This window comes from Pundamilia nyererei, unplaced genomic scaffold, assembly GCF_000239375.1.
Source record: "Pundamilia nyererei isolate P.nyererei 1_Seehausen unplaced genomic scaffold, PunNye1.0 scaffold00099, whole genome shotgun sequence".
NCBI lineage: Eukaryota > Metazoa > Chordata > Actinopteri > Cichliformes > Cichlidae > Pundamilia > Pundamilia nyererei.
In genome coordinates this window covers 1,818,188-1,841,582 of record NW_005187500.1, presented here as the reverse complement: position 1 = coordinate 1,841,582, position 23,395 = coordinate 1,818,188, and the positions used below count along the sequence as shown (strand labels likewise).

General features: G+C 43.5%; 1 protein-coding gene across 1 annotated transcript in view; it reads right to left on the bottom strand.

Moving 5' to 3' along the window:
• Nucleotides 1–6,555: 6,555 nt before the first annotated feature.
• Nucleotides 6,556–23,395, bottom strand: part of uvrag (UV radiation resistance associated gene) — a 95,520-nt gene continuing 78,680 nt past the window's right edge. The window contains 2 exon segments of the mRNA XM_013912749.1: nucleotides 6,556–8,932; nucleotides 19,119–19,210. Coding sequence (XP_013768203.1) covers nucleotides 8,074–8,932; nucleotides 19,119–19,210 — 951 coding nt within the window. The 3' untranslated portion in view covers nucleotides 6,556–8,073.

The following is a 23,395-nucleotide window of genomic DNA, read 5'->3' as shown; positions in this document are numbered from 1 at the left end:
GAACTCCTTCACGGATGTTGGAAAACCATTTCAGGTGACGAAGCTCATCGAGAGCATGCCAAAGTGATCTTAGTAAATAGTCATGAAAATAAAGAAAAGAAGGCGTGTCCAAACTTTTCACTGGCAGTGTATTAAAAATAAATATCTCCACAGCGACGTCTTTCCCAGGCTTCAACATTTTAGTTTAGTTCAGCACTACATTAGCAGGTAAAGAAAACTGCTTGGTTAGTGAGCTGCTGCCATAAACTGCATATATCCAATGAATATGAATGCATATCTATTAATTAGTGCTAAGCAACAGGCTAATGAAACCACCGAGGTTCACTTAGTAACACAGACACAGGGAGCATCGTGGAGTATATTTAGTCGCAAGGTAAGAATCATGAACGAATGCACGGCTGTACCTTAAAGGCATGCAGAGAAAGGGAATCCCTCTCCTGTCAGAGAGGAGCAAACATGATGTTATCCTGCAAGAACACCTATTTCTGAACAGGTACATCATACACAGCACAATGCCTCAAAAGCCGAAATGATCACCCAGCTAAAATCTAATCTTCCCCTCCGTGCTGTGATATGTTTTTACCTATTGTTTCCCGTTGTTAGCTGTAGGGGGACTGTTACTGAGGCTCATTGTGTCTTCCTCTGCATGTCAGGTGTCAGTTACGTCATTCAAAAGATGTGAAGGTAATTGTAGGGAACCACAATGTCAACAAGAATGAATTTACAATGAAATGCACATATGAGCACGATGACATCAGTTCTCAGCGATTGGCTTTCATTTCACAGGGCCACAATAAATCTGTCATGCTCACTGTGATATTATTTTTTTACTCAGAATTATGCACTCACAGCACCCCGAATCCCAAAGTTGATATTGCTGCAGTGAAATCAGCTGGACACTACTGCGTTTCATTAAGGCGTTCAACTGGACCATGTGGAGAGAATAAGTCAGCCCCATAAAAGTCAGGCTTTGGTGAATGGCTGGGAAAGATTTGGGCTTGCGTTTTAAAAGGAAAACACTGTGAGTGATAGAGGGGAGTGAAGCTTTACTGCTGTAAAAACTGGAGCGATGACTGGGATTTCATCCAGCCAGTTTTGTTTCTTAGATGGCTTAAACAGCTGAAGCGGGCTAGAACCAGTTTGACCAGCCGGGTCCAGACCCAGGACAGGCCGAGATGAGCAAATCCACTCGGTACTGGCCTTAGCTCTCAGCCAGGACACCGGAACCGCTGCATTTCCCTGCTGTCTTGTAACGCAGTCCCCTAATAGCTATATTGTGACTCTCGGCCAGCTAAAGAGTTACAGTCGCTGTATGAGGTCTCAGCTCACTAACCAATGAAATGTCTTTGTGCAAATGTTAAGCTCAGAGTTAAAGACTTTGGATGCAGGCTCTTCAGTAATACAGCCAACACTGAATACTGTACATAGTCTGCACAGCAGTATACCCCTTGTGCACATATCTCACAGCTCCACTGCATCTCCAGGCTACTTACCAGAGACTGAAACACAAAGAGATGCTTCAGTATTTACAGGGTGTGAAGAGGAGACCGTGTATCCATTTACAATGAGACAGTTTCTGTTGTCAAAGAACAGAATTCAGATCAAACTGATGTTATTGTACTCTGCCATGAAAATCTTAGAAATATGGTATCTAACCAGATTCTTACTCTTATCTTGGCCTCCAGTAACTCTGTGAGGAACCGTGGAGTCATGAATCCTCCCTTAGTTATGCTGCAAAAGGTGTAGGCTGCTGGGGGATTCCCATGATGCACTGGGTGTTTCTTCTTCACTCCCTATGTGTTAACAGACCTCTCTGCACTGAATCATATCTGTTATTCATCTTCCACGCCGTCTTCCTCCGCAGAGATGGCCCCGCCCCTCCCTGAGCCTGGTTCTGCAGGAGGTTTCTTCCTGTTAAAAGGGAGTTTTTCCTTCCCACTGTTGCCAAAGTGCTTGCTCATAGGGGGTCATATGATTGTTGGGTTTTTCTCTGTATGTGCTATAATAGGGTCGACCTTACAATATAAAGCTCCTTGAGGCGACTGTTGTTGTGATTTTGAGCTGTATAAATAACCTGAATTGAATGTTTTGCTGTGTCGTGTTTGACTTCTTAGTTTTTCACAAAACTATTGTTTGATTGTTTGTTCCAGGTGAGCTGCATCTTATTTTCTCTTTCTTTTCTTTTTTGTTTTAATTTCTGTCGCATGCAGGCTGCTAAAAATTAAGAGACATGCATCAACAACAATTAACTGCAGTCGTAGCAGATGGCTGACCCTCCGGTTCAGGGAGGGTCTTCTTGTTATTTTACTTTATTTTTATGTTATGTTAAGCACTATCTCAGCACTTGCTGTTTTTAAAGCACTTTATACATAAAGTTGGTTTGGCTCGAGTGTTAAAAGAGTTTTTTCCCCACTGTCACAAAGTGCTCATCACTAGGAGGTTGTCTGATTTTGGGAGTTTTCTCTGTATTATTGTAGTGCCTTTAGTTCACAATATAAAGCACCTTGAGGCAACTGCTGTTGTTATTTAGTTTAACTTTTTTAATCACCTGTTTTCCAACATGGACCTGACACCCCTGTTCAACCAAAATTTCAGACTCTAAAGCTTTTGGATGTGAAAATGCTAAAATAACATCGTAAAAATGTGAGTAAAAGTATGTTGACGTTGTTTTAAGCAAAGTTCACCAAACCATCAGGTGACAGAAGGATGTTTTATATTGTTATAAAGGCCGTAGGAAAGCAGTTACCTTGGTGCTGTGAGGCTGGTTTGTGTTGGTCACCTGAATCAACACCCGTCACATAACAAGGTTTGCTAACACTCGCTAACATTAATCATCCACAGCTAGGCCGAGCACAGCTGAGTGTATGAAGCTAAAAAAAGGTGTGATTTATGACTTATGAACGATGGTTTCATTTTGAACTATTCCTTGTAGATTTAACTTCTCTTCAGAGGAATCGCTGCTTAAAAATAAACAATTTAACTGAGAAATGTAAACTTTTAGCTTCTCAGGAGAGGATTGATCCACATAATGTGCGATCTTTTTCACAGCTTTCCATAAACGAATATAGAAAAATCTCATCATGTCTGAGGTGTAGTGTGTCAGGATTAATGACACGGAGCCTACTGTGTGATGGGAAACAGGTCATGACAATGATACAGAGTATCAGTGAGACCTAGGACTGACAAAGGGAGGGTGAATGACTTTGACCTGGGACTGTGTGTCGGACGATATGGCTGCTGTATAAATGAGCTGCTGATTTATTGCAGCTATTCTCCTTCCTGTGCGCTCTGTTTATCCTGCTCATGATATTTGCTAAGATGGATCCTTCTCAGTCACAGCATGGCCATGAGGATTTGACAGACAGGACAATTTAACCAGACTGTTTAAATCGATGATCTGAGTTAATGAGGACACTGCTGTGGAGGCACGCACACGCACACACACACACACACACACACACACACACACACACACACACACACACACACACAGGGGTGTAAAGCCCAGAGACAGGGGCTTAGACAACCAGCAGTGCTGGTTTGGCTGATGTGTATTTTGTGAGGTGCCTGTGAAGATGAACAGCACAGCAGACCGTGTAGTTCAGCTGAGCACTCGGCCCAAAAATATCCGGACATCCTTGCGAGCGAGGAACGAGGCCTGCTTACTCTCATGCTCAGCGCCTCGGTTCATTTTTCTCATAAACTTTAAACTACAATAATAACCTGCAAACTCTCAAAACTAAAACCCATGCACCTGTGCACAGGCACGCACACGCACACTGCAGATCTGCCTTCCATAGTGGCACAAATGTCCCGTCTCGGCCTCAATGAAGTGTCATTACCAGAAGTGTTGAGGCCTGCTGACAACAGCCGGAGCCAACAGCCTGCATAGGGCCACAAGAAGCTTAAAGGACTGAGAAAAAGGAAACTGGTTTATGTAAAGCTGCAAACAGAGAGGACACGGCAACAACTATGAACAATCCAGCCGGTGTTTCTGAAAGAGGAGCAATTTCCATGAGTAATAAGTGAAAATATATTGATCTGCTTCAAAGAACTACGGGAGATGTGAATTAAAGGCACTCAGTTTGCTTCAAAGCCTTTAAGTTGCTGTTTTCCGGCTCTTAATGTGAACAAATTGATACATTACCTGAAGCAGGGACAAAAATGATGTGGTAATACCACCACACAGGCTGCACTTTACTCAGTTAAGTGCATAATGAGGTAAAGGAAAGCAGAAGGGTTTACTTCATTACAAAAGGGCTTACGTCAAGCACTGACTGCATTGCACAACCGTGTGTGTGTGTGTGTACACTTAAATGTATTCAAATACACAGCCAATTGGAAAATGACTGACAAACTGTGTTTTGCTGTTAAGGCTGTGGATGCCTGTAGTTTGGCATGGAATGGAAAAAAATATCTCTCAATGAGCTGTGCATGTAGGACTGGTCACACAAGATCAGCTCAGGAGCAGACGCTTTCATGCAAAAAGAAGAATCAGAAATAATTTGCAGAAATTTGACCTACAAAAAACATTTTTTGTTCAGAGCAAAGAAAGGGGGAAAGGCAGAGTACACCCCAGGAATTACTCCTGCTAAAAGTGGCGATACTAGCTACTGATGCCATGGGTGTACTTTTGCACAGAAGAACATTACATCTATAGATACAAGTTTGTCGAGTGAATCATTGAAAAATCACATTTTCTTTGTGGTGTCATCATGTATCACCATGCAGACGTAGTTCAAATTTAAAAGGAAAAAAAAGTTGAATTCCATTTGAGAATGAGCTGCTCGTCTGAGATGTCTGCAAGAGTAAAACAAGGTTTAAATAATGATCCATGGCCCTGAAAGCAATATATTAATAACTAACTAATAACTAACTAACGAGGAATACAAAGTGCAGCTAAAGAACCAGTCAGAAGCACCAGGTGATAAAATGGCACGCAGCCATATGTGAAATATTTCACGTGGGATGTTTTCTAGACAAGTGCAAAAGATTAAAAGGCCATACCTGCCAGGTTAATGTGCTTTTGCATGTTAAAGGAGGAAGAACTCATTTCCCTGTCATTACATTATGAAGCAGTGTTGTCCTAACCATAAACATATCAACATGCTACATAATGCGATGTATTAAAGAGGCCCAACCTCCACATTATTAGGCTGCTTACTGATAATGAATACTTTTACTGTTGCAGAGCCAAACTGGCCGGTCAGTTCACCATGTCTGCAGCGAAACGTGTAAATAACTGCATGAAGATTCCACAGTAATTTTGGGAAAAGCCCACCTAGGGAGGGATTTGCCTCCCTGCTGGTAAAGATAAGTCAGGTTGACTTGTATTGAAATGAACATTTGATCGTAGCTCCAGGATTCTTGTCCGACCTCAGGTCTGATGAGTGTGATACGAAAGGACAAATAATAGTCTCTCAAAGTTATAGTAATGATAGTTTCAATGTCTACGGTGTTGCGAGGCATCTGCACAGGACGTAGCAGTGATGCATCAACACAGATTGGAATATCTATGGAAGCGGGCAGGTGGAGACTTGAGGCTTTTATTATATTAACTCATGCAGTAGAAATGTTTTCTGTTACTCGCCCAGTCTTAATGCATTTCCCACCAAATAATTACACGGAACAAATTTATGGCATTTACTTTTTTGGATTTTTGGCATGCTAATGAGCCAGCCCACTTGTTGCTCACAAAGCGCACCGGCACTGAACATACAAACAGTAAAATAATCCTATTTTACCTGAGACACAGAGCCAGACGCTGCTCTGGCTCAGCCGGCCCTGATATGATTTCTCTGCCTCCAACTCTGCTAATAAGAGCTCAAACTGCCCCCCGACATCCTGAAATATGGACGAAAGTGGTTGTGATACAAAACACCCTTTTTTGCAGTTTTCTTGGTAAATCTCAAGAAGCTTGGTCTGTGTGTACATTACACAACAAAGTCACATCTGGAAAATTTGGGAATTTCTGTTGATTTTTTACCCATCGAGCTCCGTGTGTGGAGACCTTTAAATTTACTGTCACGCTGAAGCAACTAGCAGTGGGAGTGAAGGAAACCCACTGACCTCTACATGCTGTTATGGTAAATAATTATACTGTCAGCACCTACACGGGTATTTTGGTAAACAGCTTTGGCTGTGCATGTTGGCCTTTTGTCTACATGTGAACTGTGTTTGAGGTCACTGAAAGCAGAGAAAAACACCTCCAGGGGAAAACGTTCAAAAACTCAGTTTCGGTGCTTAGATGTGGACGAGGAAAACCAAGATGGTGTCAGTCAGTTGTTGCCCACTAGTGTCCGGTGTCAGCTGCAAAGGGATTATTACAAATCGCTTCATGGGGATTTTGAATGGATGGACAATCTTTGGAATCTCTTAGCATTCCCATGTTAGCTCAGGGCAGTTGTGCAACTGGAAAGTTGGTGGCTCCAGTTTCCCCAAACACTTCCATTGAAGTGTGAATGCTTCTGTGTGTGAATGAGATGCTTGAGACAGAATTACTGGCGTTTCTACTTTTGATAGGAAACATTCCAAACAAATGCAAACAGACGACTCTTAAATGGGATACATACACCCATGCCATTGGACCGCAAGTCTTTAATAACGCCCCCAAAAATCTCCATACAAAAGTATATGTACATGGTCACTTAATGAACTGTGTGGTTATGGAAATGATTTATATGCTTCACCTTTTAGTTTTAAATACAATAAATCCCAACAATCAGCAAACACGGTACTGCATCGGGAACACGACGTGCGCCGCCAGTGGAAAGTCCATCTTCATCAAGGCCAGCGGTGCAAAGCAGCTGTCCAAGTCTGGACCCGGATACTGGTTATGACATCAGTCTACTATATTTGACAACATTCATGAGTGAATTCAAACTAAATATTGATTTCTTCACACACACAGTTGCTGAGACATAAATAATGCAAAAACTGAATACCAGTGCAAGAAAGCGTTGTGAGCAGGGAGACGCTAAATCACAGACGGTGGGATTGAGACACTCGTTGACAGTTAGAAGAGAGCCTGAGTGACACTCCAACAGACGACGGACACGCAGTGACAGGTTTTGGTCTACTGAATGTAAGAATCAGCGGACATGTCGTTAAATTTATGCCGATGGGGGACGATAAACTTAAAAGGTAAAAGCTGAGGAAAAAAAACAGACACCGTATCCCTGCCAAGATCTGAAAGCTTCGACCTGCCACTCTTAAGATCCTCATTTGAGACCTGAAGGAGAAACTCGAGCCCGTGAGGAGAAGGACGAGTGGGTCAGCCTGTCGAAGCCGAGGAGATGCAGCGTGTCACAGTTAACGAGTCTCTGACTGGGCTACGGGTTCCAGCTCCCACCTCGCTCTGTGGTAGCAGAATACTGCCGTGTCCTTGGGGTCACTGGTGGGATTACTCCAACTGTGATTGTGTGACTATGATGACATGCTGATGTGAGGTGTGTGCACACTCACACACTTACTTCCAAGTGCCCACTGTCATACACCCTGAATGAAGGCTCGGGAAGCATTTTAACATTTGCTTGTACAGTCAAAGGTGGAATTACTGGGACATCCGACTCTCAAAAGGAAAAACCGCACTAATTCAAAAGACTAGCAGAGTGATCAGGAGGGAGCTGTGGGGGTACTGAGCTGCACTCTGGCTGTGGATCTAAAAGGAGGCAAGGTCAAGACTGAGCGTCATTTTACTGTAATGGTCCCGTTTACTGGAACAACAGAGGGGGGATTACTTAAGCTGAGGCTAAATCCTTCTGTGAATCTAAAAAGGTCAAAACTGCTTTCAATCTGTTTGTAAAATATATTAAAGTTTGCATGAACAGTAAGAGCAGTGCTTGTCCCAGTACTTGCACTTTCAACTGCTTCTTATTTAAATGTTTATTATGGAAATGTTTACAATAAGTGCAAATTGGTTGTTTTTCCAGAAGAGCTCCTACGATGTTTTTATGCTATGGTTAAGGAGCGAGCGCCACACACGTCCTCCACGTCTCGCATGCCCTGCCTCGCGTTTTTTCCAAAAGCATCTGTGCAAGTTTCCTGCCTTCGTCTCTCCTCGGGTCCTCAGCCTTACTTCTCAGAGTTCTTGCGTGGCCGACGAAAACTGGACATGTTCTCATTCAGTGCATAGATTCGCCTGGAAAACTCCTCGAAGCCAGCCATGTCCAGCTCTCCCAGCACTTGTTCGTCACACTCCACAGCTACGGCATGGTCTACGGGGATGCAACGGTAGTCATCCAGCCGGGCTTCATCTGCTAATCCCAACCCCATCCCCAGACCTAAACCAGTGGCCTCTGTGCCCATGATCTCCTCAGCTTGTTCCACTGAGCAGCGCAGCTCTGGGATCAGGCTGATGGGCGCCTGTTCTAATACTAAAGAGCCATTCATGGCACCTGGGTGCTGGGCAGCGGGCATCGTTTCTTCATCAGTGTCCTGCACTGCAGAAGAGTTTGGTATCATTGAGCTGCTGGACGGGTTCTCCTCCATCTCATCACTCTTGTTCCCCTTATACCGTTCGCTCTCTCCTTCAGCAGTTTCACGTCCTTCTGCCTCCACCGCTGTGCCTCTAGCCTCCTGCTTCTCTTCCTTCTGCTCTTCCTCCACAATGGTTTCCGTATTCGTGGAGAGGTCAAGTGGGGCCTTGCTTGGATCAAGGGAGGATGACAGGTGTGTGGGTGATGGTGACGGTGACGGCGAAGGCGGTGCCAGGCCAACCTGGGACTTTCCCTCACTGATGGCTGTATTGTAGCTGGGTGGAGGGGTTGCTGGCTTGTATTTAAGCTCTGCTTCAGCCTCTGAACTTGCTCTGTTCCTCAGGCCTCGGTCTGGGGAGCTGGTGTGGCAGGGATAGGCCAGCTCGGAAGCTGCAGACACACCGAGCTGAGACTTGGTGGGCACTGGGATGGAGCTGGAGACATGATGTCGGTCACTGTAAGGAGAAAAGAGAGATATCGAATAAGCAAAGACATTTAAAAAGCTACAATAACAAAGTGCCTCTCTATATAACGGCACCATGTTTAAGATGAAATATAGAGCTGTGCTCAGAGGTTTACATGCACTCATCTGAATAATTGTACACTGTACACCTTTAATGACAACAACTGCTTGAGTTTGGATTCATTTTCTCTGATCCACATGGTCAAAAGTACACAGGCCTACACACACACTTAAATCTTTTTAGCACTTGTGCTGAAGGTTCAAACATTTAACCAAAGCTAATTTAACCAATACCAAGACCTCTCAACCTGTTTTTAGTGAACATGATTGATTTGCAGTTTCTCTTTGCCAGCAAGCATCAAAGGGATTTGTTTGACAGCACGTGGATGGACCAATATCAGGAGATCTAAGAATGAATGACTTGCACAAGTTGAAAAGGTCTCTTTTTCTAAACAACTGCTGATTCCAAGATCATTCGATCAAACAACTGCATGCAAGTACATGTTAATTGGATGAGTCTCCACTTTTCTATGCTCTGGAAGAAACTGTCACCTTCAGATGAGTGAATGAGGCCAACATTAAGCTTGTGGAAGGGCCTGACCTCGTTAAAAAATTGCAGCCTATTTTTACAAGCAGAGTCTGTTGGAAAAAGAATGACCGTGACTGTATGTGCTGTAAACCTCTGACCACATTTATCATAAGCAGGGTATTTTAGAGTGAAGAGGCTGTTGCATAAATGTGATATTGTCAATGAAAGCGTCTGCAGGCCATCAACTAAAAACACACAATTTTGTTAACATATATGCAGCCAGGTCAATTCAACAACGGCCAGTGCAACCTCCCAGAGCAGAGCGGACCTGATGATGAAGTGAGCAATCTAACGCCACAAGTAAAGCATAGAGTTATGGAAGAATCAAATGACACCACAACTTCCAGTGCTGAACTTTTATCATTGCTCCTCTTTAATAACAAACAGTATTTTTCAACGTCAAAAGACTGTTTTACACTGACACAGTTTGTTAAAATCTGTTATAACATATTGTTCGTATTTGCAACAGATCAAAGATCAATTCTGCAGCCAACAGAAGAAAGTATCCTAAGAAGTCTTCCCCCTGGTCCAGGAGAGCAGCAGCTGCAGCTCTTTGTAGGTCACTTCCCCTCACACCATTCAGAAAACATTTGTGCAGTCTGTGCGAGCACTATACATTCAACTTCTGCTTGCTGGGAAAAGCAGCAGGCGCCGACCCAAGTATGTCAGACATTTTCTTCCATCGCAGATAACAGTCTTCGGATCGCCCCGCCCATGAACTGGAGCCATAAATCTATTTAAACAGGCGCCTCGCCGCTTCTTCCGATAGCCAAGGCCACGTATACTCTGCTAAAAATGACCGTTCTGGTGCAGAACAGCCGGGGTTAAAGCTGAAGCAGGACCTTCCTGTGAATCGAGGGTAAATCTCTGATCAGTCAGACATGCAGTCGTAACAGACGTCCTTCCTGTTGCTGACACTCACCGAGGAAGTCTTCTTTGTAACATTTGACATCAGTAATGACAGCACTGGCTGACACGTGCGTTACCCAAAAGTCTGATGGACAGTTTCACCACCAAACCCATGACAGCTTGTAAAAAGGACCTTGGGTCTGACCCTCTCAGGCACGCTGCCAGGGTGGTCCTGACAGGGTTCACGGGCAGGACACCTCGCTAAGCAGAGTGGAGAAGCTCGTCTAGTTTTAAGAGAAACGTGTCAAACTTCAAAGTGCCTGTGATGCAGTAAATGAGAAACATTCACAGTCTGAAGCTCCAGTATGAAACTGCTTATTGTAACAACCTGGAGATACTGTCCCTCATGGCTCACATTTAAGCTAATTGGAGGCTTACGCGGAGATGTACACGTTGGATCGTCAAACAAGGCCAGGTTTAAAAAAACAATAAAGGGAAGAGGTAATGACGTTATCCAGTGAAAGAGTTCCTCCCAAGTGTGGTCGACAGGAGCTAGGCTCTGCTTTACTTGGCAGTACAGGTCAACCAAAACACATCATCTGCTACAACTGCTCTCCTCCAACAGGCATATGGTCGGTCCTGAGGCAAAGCGTATTTGGGCAAATTGGAAACAATGTGCTCTTTACCACCTAATTTTCTGGAAAGATCAATAAGAAGAAGGAACAGAGCGAGAAGCTGAATGATTTGCCATCTCAAACACTTATCTGTAACTTTCCAAATGGAACCATCATGGCCTCCTTGGAAGCCAGTTCAAAAAAAGATTCAAAACCTGAACCAGTGGAAACGCATAAAGACAGATGCCGTGAGAAGTCATTTTCCATTTAAGTAATTGGAAAATGTTGTTCAGACTGAATTGTAATGCACATTTGGAAACTGAAGAAGACTGAGTAAAAATCGGAAGATTTCCGCGCATCATTTATAACAAGCTAGTAAACGATTACTATGTTTTCTAGTTTGACCGATTGATGTCTGTTCGGCAGCGGCTGATTAGAAGCCTCTGACTTTAATTGGTATCGCTTATTTTCTTCCACTCCTCCCTCACCATTTAACCTGCCTGCTCCGATTTCATCTATGCCAGAGAACAATGCATTATTGACACTGGCATAGAATCACACGGTCACCATACAGTCTTTTACAGAATGAGGAGTTTTGTATTTGGACCGTGTTACTTTGTTCCACTCAGTTTCAAGGTTAGGCTCCTATTACTGTCATTACTTGTGTCAAATCGTGCGGCAGAGTATTAGCAACAGAGGAGACTGGGTGTGTCGGGGAGGAAGCCAGCCAAGAGAACCTACGAGCAGGAATACATTTCTCTTTTTCGTAAAACATTTTAACTGTTACAGCTATTTCGTGCTATTTAATACTGGCAATTAGGTTGAATGTGTATGACCATATGTGAGAATGTGTCGATTAATCATGCCATGAAAAAACACTTCCTAAAGCTGTCTGGAAAAGCCGGAACTTAAAGTGGTTGTATTTAAATAATGCCAAGTGCTTATAGTAAGCAGCACAGGACAATTATGTGTTGTTAAATAGATCCAGAGCTTATTATGAGTAGGTTTTTTTCCAGGAATGGGGTGTTATTGTCTGTTTGGTTAGTAGACACTGAGCTCTAGGCCTGTAGTATATGAAGATGTACTCAGGTAAGAAGTAAACTGCCTGCAGTGCAGTAAACCAAAGTTCTGCTTTATGGCACTTCCATTTGGAGTTACTATATAAAAATATCAGAACCACAGTTAACCTGAAATTCAACAGTTTTGTAAGAGAACGTCAGATGAGTTACTAACCGCGGGTGACGCACAGATATTCTTCCACGCCTCGGAGCTCCTTTACCTCTGTTTAAACATATTTCAGATCACATACTTTTTTGGGCTTTTTCCAATAATAGTGAAGATGATGCTGGTGGTAACTTAGAAGTGCTGTCATCACATAATGCAGCTCTGACTCCATTGTTTACAGTATTCTCTGCAGTCTGCAGCACGTGAAGGATCACAGCAACCTGCCAACTGAATGCATTGCTGGAACGTATATACAAACTTATTGTTTTACATACAGTATAAACACCAATGACACCATCTTTTCCTCTTTTTTGACACAATATACATATATAGTATGTATATATAGAGTACTGGCCTCCACGTGCACACCACTTATGAAGATGAGATGCTGTAACAGGCTTGAGGTCTCAAACTTTCTGTGCAGCTTGGACTCATACGAGGAGCTTGACATTTCATGCTGACTGGAAGAAGACCTGTTGCTCCCTAATGTATGCTGTGCAGCTCCACAGTTAGCACAAGCTGCTCACCTACAGGAGACATTTAAGTCTCACTGGGCCCCATCCTCAAACAAACTACACATTATAAAGGCTACGAACAGGCCTCTGTCTAAATCATCAAGCCGAAAACTTGACTTGCCAAGCCAGAAATAGCTGCCTTCCCTCTTAAGCGTTTTGCCTTCTCTCTTCCTTTCCACTGCTGTTGTCAAACCTGGCACATTTCAAGGCGATTCAGGAATTTGGTGAGTCAAGCCTTCTTACTGTCTAATCCCCTGACAGGCTTCACAACACGCCCCCGATCATATCCAAATGCTGCTATGGCGTCACAGGTTTTGGGCCAAAGCTAACAACAGCAGATAAGACTTGTGCGTTTGATGTGGTTTAGTCGTTTCACGGGGATTTCCCTAAAGTAAACATGACTAAAAACGCATGTTGCTATCGTCTTCCTGTGATCCAGTCCCCTCAAAACATCAGTACTCTCTACTATTTATGACGAGCAGTATACAAACCCCACTTATGATGCATAGAAAGCCTGGGTTGAGTCAGTGGCTGTCAAACTCAGGTGTCTGGGCCACAGACGACCACGCGGTGTGGGGAGGGGTATTTATATTTATCTTACATATTGTCAGAATGTAAGATATTAAAAAAACCAAAACAAAAAGGTATCACAACTTTTAAAAAAAGGTGAGAGAAAGAGAAAATGTATTCCCAAATGAGGAGGAATGGATGCTTGGAGAACACGAAAAAGGAAATGATCAAAAATACAGCAATTCCACAGAGAACCTGTCAAGCTTAACGTCCCTTACAAATGCTTATTTTAGGTGTATAACTCAAGAATTTCTCTTCCTTTTTTTTTGCACTGACAGGAGCGCAGCTGTCTAAATATTACAACCCTCGGTGTACTTCATGCAACACAAATCCTTTTGCTAACTTCAGTCACTGTGGGGTTTGGGGAAGATTCACATCCACCAGCTGTGGCGTTGAATGTGCATGGCTAGGCGCCCTGCCACACCTACCGTGTACGTAGGCCCTGCTTCCAGGCACCGGAGTGGGATTAGGACCCTGTGAACTTCTGCCAGGCCCTCAGCGGATGTGGAGCGGCAAATGGGACCATGTTGAACGTGTTTGCTTTGATGTCGACAGACTGCGTAGTTTACAAAGAACTGGTTTCTGGTGCTGTCTCTATATGCCTCTCGATAATAGATTCACCATTTCCCCCACTGTTTCCCATCCTTCAGCGAGATTAGAGGAGAAAAAACTATACTGCTCATTTTTCACCAGGGCTGCATTGTATATACTCTGACATGTTATGATGTGTTTCTGAGAGAGAACTGTTTGGAAATCTATTAAGATATGATCAGCAGTTTCCCAGATGAGCATCACGAAGCCCACTGTATAAAAATGACATACGCTCTTTTCGATTCTTACACGCATTCTTTCTGCTTTTCCATTCGGTCTGTATAAAATATCCAAGATGAACCCACTATGCACCCGTGGTGTGGGTATGAATTATTTCTATATGTAGGAGGCAAATGTTTCCAAATCCGTTCTGGAAACAGTTCCCTCTGTCATAGCCTTCACCACATCATTCTTGTTTGGATGTGTGGAAGGAAGAAAAAGGTGGCAAAGAGGAGGATAGGCAGCTGATTAGCCTGCCTCTCACGGGCTATATAGCAAAATTACCTGCAGCTGTCACGTAGCCTCTTAAAAACATCCATATTTCATAAGCCGAGTCCCAGCTCCAGGCATTCCTTCTGAATTCAGCCTTTTTAAACCCGGCAGGAAGAAGAACCGGAACTGACACGGACAGAAAGCAACAGTGCGTCCAACAAAGCTGTACTTTTATGACAAAATGTGTGGGTCAACTTATTAAGTAACACAAATGAACAAATAAAATGTTGAAAACATACATGTACGCACATTACGATCAAGGAGCAATAAAGGTGGATAGTTTCTTTTTTCAAGCAGCAGTCAGAAGTTGACAGATTTGTTCATTCACACCACTTTACAGAGGATTCTTTCATCAGAGCCCTGTGTCAGGCCGGACTTTCATCTGGGCGAATCCAAAAAAGACGGAATGTTCCATTTATAGAAGTTATACAAGTAACATTACATCAGTGAAATACTGGAACGTTTGTCTTATGACTACACTTTGAGACAGTGGGCATATACTTTGTTACTAAGCTGCTTTTTGCTGTTTTAAGATTTTCATTTTTCCTGTGACTTACTGCAGGTTTGGGTAACAGTAGGTTACAGAAGCAACCATTTATTTAGCCAGGGGCGCTTAATTTAGGTGGAACACCTAATGGAACGATTAAAGAATGAATCTAGTTTTAGGAACGATTTTTTTGGGAGGCCTACAATTTGTTTTTATTCATTCCACAATTAGAAGAGGAGGCTGTGGTGCTCACAGGGACTGGTTTCTATTTGTGAAAGTCAGAGCAGAGGCAGAAAATCCAAAGAAAGAAACTAAAAAGTAGAAACTAATAAACTAAAAAGATGGAAATCTAAGGAGCTTACAGTGGACTTCTTCAGGTTTCTCGAAGACGTTTCAGCTCCCATCTGAGAAGCTTCTTCAGTTCTAAGAGCTCGGTGGAGAGTCCGAGGTATTTAAGCCCTGATGGGAGTTGCTCCTTAAGAGGGTCCCTGACCCACTATTGATCATGTTCCTCATCATATAAGGCAATGTGTGAAAACGGGTGTGGTCATTATCAGCAGAGGTTTCAGGGGACACCACTGTGAGACAGTTTCTGACCATTAAACTGACCTCACAGCCCGCTGTTCACCAGCGGTGCTAGCTTCAACTATGCAAACACAAACACTACGTTAGACGAACAGAATCGACTTCTTTTATTTGGTTTCTCTGTCCAAAATGTGAACATTGGCATCCTCGAAAGACTGACCCAATGTTTATCTGTCCATTCTGCTCACCCTAGCTGGTGTCTGACCTTCTTTACTGTGCATCTCTGCTGATTGGATGAAAGCCCAGTTGGGACAACCACATGTTTAAAGAGCTTTCTTTACATGCGTTCCTTTTCTTTCCCTTCTGCCTCAGAGGGGACGTTTTCTGCCCGGTGATGCAGAGTCCTGATTACTCCAAGTTTGTGTTCCGGAGGGTGGTGGGAGTCAAAGAGTCGATATTGGTCTGCGTGTGTGGGCTTCCGATAAACTTCAGCATTGAGGTTTCCATTCTCCTCAGTGTACACAGCACAGTGCAGAAATGGCAAACTATTATTCTTTGTATGGTGAATTTTATGTTTCTATTTACTGAGTTGATGTGAACAGTGACGGATTCTATTTCTTGGGTTTTGATTTGTCATCAACGTATTTGTACCAGTGGTTAGGTACTGTCCCTTCAAAAAGAGCAAAGAGCCTCACTTTCCACTTCCACAAGGTTTGCCACAGTGGGTGACACTGGGGAGCCTGTGGCCTGTGTCCATGTTTTTGTCTGTAGAAACCTTTATTGTATTTCCACTGCATGTCTTTATCCTGTCTTCCTTCTCTCATCCCAACCAATCACAGCAGATGGCCCCGCCCCTCCCTGAGCCTGGTTCTGCAGGAGGTTTCTTCCTGTTAAAAGGGAGTTTTTCCTTCCCACTGTCGCCAAAGTGCTGCTCATAGGGGGTCATATGATTGTTGGGTTTTTCTCTGTATGTATTATTGTAGGGTCTACCTTACAATATAAAGCTCCTTGAGGCGACTGTTGTTGTGATTTGGCGCTGTGTAAATAAAATTGAATTGAAAAATTTAAACTGAATATTTAAAATATTTGGTTGTAAGGCAGAGGTCTGACAGTGATGGGGGGTAAAGCTAATTCTGTTTTCTAAGGCGCTGTCTTGCTGTGGTCATTTTCTGACCGTCTCCACTGTCTCAGTTTTGGGACCGCAAGTGAAGAGTGAGACCACAACAAAGGGCTCTATGGTTTCATCTGGATCCAGTGTAAATGTGTTTCTGATTTGGTCTTTGAACTGAAGAAGCTTCTCGGATGAAACAGCATCAAACTCGTCTCTGAAACTCGTAGATAACCATGACCTGTAAGGCTTGGAACTCACACCAACATAAATCCAGTGGAGTTGAGTCCCAGAACATAAACATGGACAGCATACCATTGTAGGTTTCATTTAAATATGTACATATTTATGTCTAATATTGGTTACAATTTCCTGTTGTACTCTGCTGTATTGAGTAGCTAAATGGCAAAATATCAAAACGTAACTACAATAGTTTTGCTCAATATGTACGAGAGGTTTAAAGACGACTTAGCGTTGTGGCACGCCATCAATTATTAGTCTTCAGAGGTGCCTGTAGGCAGACAGAGTGCGCTTCCAGTCTTTGTGCTAAAATAAACTAATCAGCTGCTGGCTGCTTCATATTTACTCTACAGAAACGAAAGTGAACATCAATCTAGTTCGTACGCATTTTCTCCAAATGCCGAACCGTCTAATCGCTGTGGCAACATAGCTGAAGCTCTATATCTTCTGACAGTGCTAATGACAGATAAATCTGTAACATGTGTTTGTGGCTCAGTGCTGCTCAAAATGATGGGAACGGCAGTTTCTTTCACTCAGCTGATGGCTTCTGAGTCAGTACAGAGCAACTCCTCTCTGTCACTGTGGTCTCGTTGTCACACAAGAGCGTGGCTGTGGAAAACCGCTGCAGAAGACTTCCACTTTCTTTAAAACCTCCCATGCGCTCGCGCACACACAGCTCCAGGGTTAGCAGACCCACGCTTTCATCTCATCTGTCTTTGGGCTCTTCCACTTCCCGTGAAGATTTTTTGGGAGTGGGACAGAGTTGAGAGCTCGAGCTTTTCATGGCGTCTTTCCTTTCAAAACAAAAGATTATTCAATTAATGTGTGTAATACACATTTTCCCCTTTGCTGACCCTGGGAGAGGAGATCAAAGACAGCTTTGTCTTTTATAGGGAAGTGGAGCTGAAGTCTGATGGAGACCAACTCTCAGGTTTTAGTAAAGGGTTACTCACAGGCCATAAGACTGGAGCAGAGATCTAAGCATTCCAGTGGACAAAGTAGCTGCTGTAAAACTCATTACCCACTCCTTTTTTTAGATGTAGGGGAATGATGATGTGCAGGGACGCTACATCATCATAACTTAAAACAAAGTATTCTTTTAGCAGCACTTTCAAAGTATTTTGTAAATAACAGTCTATGTGACAAACGCAACGAATGGCTGCATCAAATCTTTATTTTCCATTTCCTACTAATGTGCCGACTACTGCGCTGTATATTCTGTATTAATCTGTTGTTTAAGGCAGCGGCCCCCAACCATTTTTGTGCCACGGACCGGCCTGTAAGGTGTCGCGGATAAATACAACAAAATAAAACCGGTACCAAAAAAAAAAAAAGACGATTTATTCATAACATGCGGGAAAAGAGCCAGGGAAATTAAGTTAACGATAAAAACCCTGAAAACCATAAATGTCACACCCGAGCCCAGTACCAAACGACTCGCGGAGCGATACCGGTCCATGGCCTGGGGGTTGGGGACGCTGGTTTAAGATACAAAACATGAATGGCACTATTGCTGAGTAGCTGACTAATTCAAAAGTAGTCTGTTTTGGCAGCAGTGCTATTAGCCTACTTTGGCCCATTTCATGGTTAAAATCACTAACAGGGACAAAAAAGGCAGCACGGTGGCACGGTGGTTAGCACTGTTGCCGCACAGCAAGAAGGTCCTGAGTTCAATTCCAACATCAGGCCAGGGTCTTTCTGTGTGGAGTTTGCATGTTCTCCCCGTGTTTGCGTGGGTTCCCTCCGGGTACTCCGGCTTCCTCCCACCGTCCAAAGACATGCCAGCTTGTGGGGATAGGTTAATTGGATAATCCAAATTGTCACTAGGTGTGAATGTGCGAGTGAATGTGAGTGCGAATGGTTGTCTGTCCCTGTGTGTTGGCCCTGCGACAGACTGGCGACCTCTCGCCCTATGACAGCTGGGATAGGCTCCAGCGCCCCCCGCGACCCTGAAAAGGATAAGCGGAAGCGAATGGATGGATGGATGGAGGGACAAAAGTGTTTGTAAGTGAGTGTTGAAAAGTGTCAGACTGAAGACTTTGTCCTTTTTCTAATAGTTCAGCTTTTGAAAAACGTGCTGGTCATTACTTATGTAAATTGGCAGCTTGTGTGTTTAGAAATGTGTGCGTTGTTAGCAGATCTCCAGCAAAAATGTCGACTCCAAAGTTGGCGTGTTTGAGACTGTCCATGTCCATTTGCCCTGCTTAGTAAACTTTACAAACTATTAACTTGGAGCATGGCCTATACTTTGAATCTAGCTAATCACAGCTTGTGATTAGCTAGATGTGAAGCTGCATGTGTCTCTTGCAAACACAGAGCAGATTTCTGAATTATCTTTAGAACCCACTGTAGAAAGTGTCTGCGTCATTCTTACCATCGCACCATCAGCCCATGTTCCAGGAAGTTCTTCAGGTTGGGTAGTGTCTGCTGCAGGTCTGGGGTGGTCAGTCCATGTTGATATCTCAGCTGCAAGACAAGGGAGCCACATGCTGTGTCATTAACTCCTGACAACCTACCACGTTGTACTGAGCCACACGTAACCTTACACGTAGCGTATGGTGGGCCGGCACCGTCGCATTTAACTCTGACACATGTGCACAGTCTCCATGTTTATAGGAGATAGAAATATTACCTACAGAAGAAGTCTGCATTCTTTCGCCATGACACAGTACTATTCTCCCCTTCAGACTATTATTCATCTGGACACAGAGTGGGCAGTCTTCCCTGATAACAGGCATGTGCGCTAATATGTAAAGTGTGTGGAAAGACAGGAGATGAGATGCGGGTGGCAAGAAACAGCAAACACGTTACTGAAACATCTGGATGAAATGGGGCAAAGACAGGACATTAGAAAGCCCATTACATTCTCCCATGATCTCTCTCTCTCTTCTATATTTGGCCTTGAACAGTCCCCTCCTTTTAGCCACAGCACTTTATTTCATGATGATACAATCAAATCTTACATTTAGAAAAAAGAAAAAGTTTCAAGGCCACTTTGAACCTCCAGCACTCGTGTCTCCTCCAACAGTTGAGTGATGTCACAGCAAGCCATCAGTTGTCCCGGGGAGTTTATTTAACCTATATCACTGAACAGCAGAGGAGCATCATGCCACACGTCTAGCTTATATCTCAGAGGCCCCTCTATCACATACACACTGCCTACATCGGCTTACATCTGTTTTGTTTCCACTTGGGTGCCACAGCAACCACTCAAATTTCTTTTTTAAACACTTCTGTGGTGAAGAGATGAAGCGCACATGACTATGGCAGTCCACTCACTCAGGATGCACTCAGATGCAGCTCGTTGATATACGAGCACTTAATGGATAAGCGGCCTAACTGAAAAAGGAATTAAGGAGAAATAAATGTTGAGGCCTCTGAGGTCAAAGATTAGATTTACCTGTTTACAGTAAAAGAAGAGAGATGTTTTCAAGGTCGTCAGCAGGCCTTCAGACACATCCATACAAGCTTTTTTTTTTCTTGTGGTAAATTTTGTTGTAGTGGCACAGTAGCCACACCTAACATTTAGGTTTCACAATCCGGTGCTTTTGTGGGGCTCTCTTAAATGAAGTGTGCGAAGTGATTGTGGTTACAAAGCACAATTAAAGAGTGTATTTTCTGCACTAAAAATACTTTAATTTTCTCAAAAATCATCAGTGCGCCTCATGTATGAATTCTGGTCGTGCTTACTGACCTCAAACCGATTTTCTGTGCTACATGGTGCTCAAAACTCTGTCAAAAATGTTTTAGCACGACTTTGCTAAGCTACGAAGCCGCACCGCTTGATGGATTGTTGGAGCATTACAGCTACCGTAGTCAGGAGCCTCGCAGAGGAATCTGGGTCCTAAACTTCGTCTGTTTGAGGTCCCAAGTCAAGCGAACACTGCAGCATCACTGAGAGTTACAAACTGTCTAAATTTTTTCATTTTTAATAAAATGATCAGTGTTGCTGCTTTACCAGGTGTAACAATTAAGTTTAACATCCAGGCATCCATGAAAACAGAATTTATTACATCTAACGGAGTTAGAAGTTAGCAGGAAGTTAGCTCGCTAGCTTCCACCTAAACATGATATAGCATGTTCTGACTGAGAGGTTTCTGAAAAAATTCAAACGTACAGCTCTGCTATCACTTCCAACATAAATGAAGACAAAACTAAACAGCAGTGACGTTTGTAGGGTTACTGACGTTGGGCTAGCTGGTATATAATGATGTGCTACGTGATCGCTAGCGACACAGCTATGTTAGCATAAACACAGTGAAGCTGGAGGATGAACGCTAACTTTTTTCTACTCGATAAAAGTTAACGTGAGGGTTCCTGATGGTTAGAGACAAATGCAATCGCATGGCAGGATGCTGTAAACGGACCAAACTTCAGTCAGGGGAACAACTGAGATAATCCATCCACAATACGAGGTTAGTCATTAATATACTGCAACAACATGGGAATAGAGCAGCTGCCAGAGAACGCAGCATTAATGAATCAATGGTACAGAAGTGGAGTAGCAAGAAGAATGAGTTGAGGAAAGTTTGACTTATCTGACTGTTTTTGTTTCACTTAATGCGCCTTTTAATCTGGTGCGCCTTATGGTCCGAAGAATGCGGTACACAATAAAAATTCCCCAAATTATATTTATATGCATTATTTACCCAAAGACATAAGTTTCACTGTGTAACCAACAGGAGAGCAGTGAGGCTTTGTAGAGGACTGCTGCACACTCGTCTCTCAGCCCACAACACAGAGACCAGTGGTAACTGTAAGGATATCCATCTGAAGCCAGATTAGGACCCGTAACAGCGTTGATGGAGCTGATCTGTTCAATTCTGCATTTTTCTGTGTCAGGATGATGTGGTACTGTCACCCCACCTGGCAGGTGGACGGTGTGAACACAAGTTGCGGTTTGATAAGGTTTAAAGCAAAAATATGTTTGGCAGTAGAAGCTCTTCAAATATGAGACACCCAGACAAAGACCAAGCGTGGCTCTTGTAAAGCTTGCTTAATAGCAAGTAGAGGCATAAAGGCACTGAAACAAAAAGGTCCACTCAACATAAATCCCCTTCATTGTCAACAGCTGCCAGAATAATGTGCACACTGTATGGCATGAAGGGTACAGTATGTGTATGATGGACTGAAGTGTTTTGCATCAATCTTGCAGTGTGTTTTTGCATGTGTGTGTTCTGGTCTCAAATGGTCCGTGTCTGTTAGGGGAGCACCAGAATCAACAGCTCTGACAGTATCAGAGGGAGGTTTTATCAAACACAGCTCATAGTGGGGGAGTCGGAGACAAGGGTGACACCTCAAAACCCAGCTGATGATGGAACGGTCCAAAACCTACGAGAACAACACAGAGATCCCATTCATGGATCAAGGTAAACATCGGGGTTCTGACCAAGAGATGGTGGAACTGGGTTTGAATCGGTAGGCCAAGATCAATAACACCAACAGATTTAGACCTAAAGAAGAAAAAGCACAGCAATGTCAGCAAAGTGGGGCTGGCTGCTAAATGCTACAAAAATTCAAAACCCTTTCCTACCTCACATCAGTCCCAGAGCTTTAAAAAGGAGAAAGCAGGAATCATGAATCAGATATAAATATAAGGTTAAAGCCTTTGTAGAACATAATGTATGTTTTCCCTCTCAGTTAGGCAGCGTAACAAAATGCTATCTTTAAAATCCCATTACTTGGCCTGTGTTCTTGAGTGTGTGAAAAACACTGATGTCAAATTACATGGCTGTAAGTTCGAGTGCGTGTGGAGGAGGAAAAGCATGAGCCTGCATTTGGATTTGTTCCTTTTATTGTTTTCCTTATGATTAGAAAGTATGCGACGTGCAGCAAGCGGATATGAGCGAATACGAGAGACTGATGGGTGACGTCACAGTCTCGCTCCCAGTGATCTTCAGCACTGTGGAGGCTGCCGTGAGCAATTCAACTTCTGATGTGTTTGGTCTTGTTTTGTGCGACATGCAGTCGACCCCCCGTCTACACCTGCCTCTGTATGACATCATTGAGAAAGAATATTCCTAATATAGTCACATCAGAAACATAAAGACACCTGTGGGCACAGAAACCGTCACTCTACCTGGTGTTCAAATCTTCTTTCTGCAAGGGGCAGCCAAGCAGAAGAAAGTAGGCTTAATAGGAAAGTAGGAGCGAACAGCTTGTTTCAGAGGATGAGGGACTGCACCAAGACGTAGTACGATGTAAGAAAGGTTATTACTGAACTGCAAATCATGCAAAACAGCTCTAGTACCATCTGTAGACAAATACATTGTGCTGGAAATGAGCACAGTTGGTATAAATATGTCCGTCCTGAGGAAGCCCATATGTGGTTGCCTTGTATTCTGATGAGGAACATGGCTGATCCTTTATAATGTATGCCTCCTACAAGCCAACGCTGAAGAATTCCAAACTCTACCTGCATGGATATTCACTCAAGCCAAATCTCTGCCAGTGTGCACCAACAACACTTGAGCTAAGTGTGTGCTTGGCAGCAGTGCAGAGCCACCAGTGCTGGGTGACTGCAGCTTCACACTGTCTCTGTAATGAGGTGTTAAACACATTCAGACAGTTTGTAAGGCTGAACGCATACAGCCCTACAGCTGACCCAGCGCTCAGCCAGCCAGACTATCAATATTCATAAACCAGTCTGGC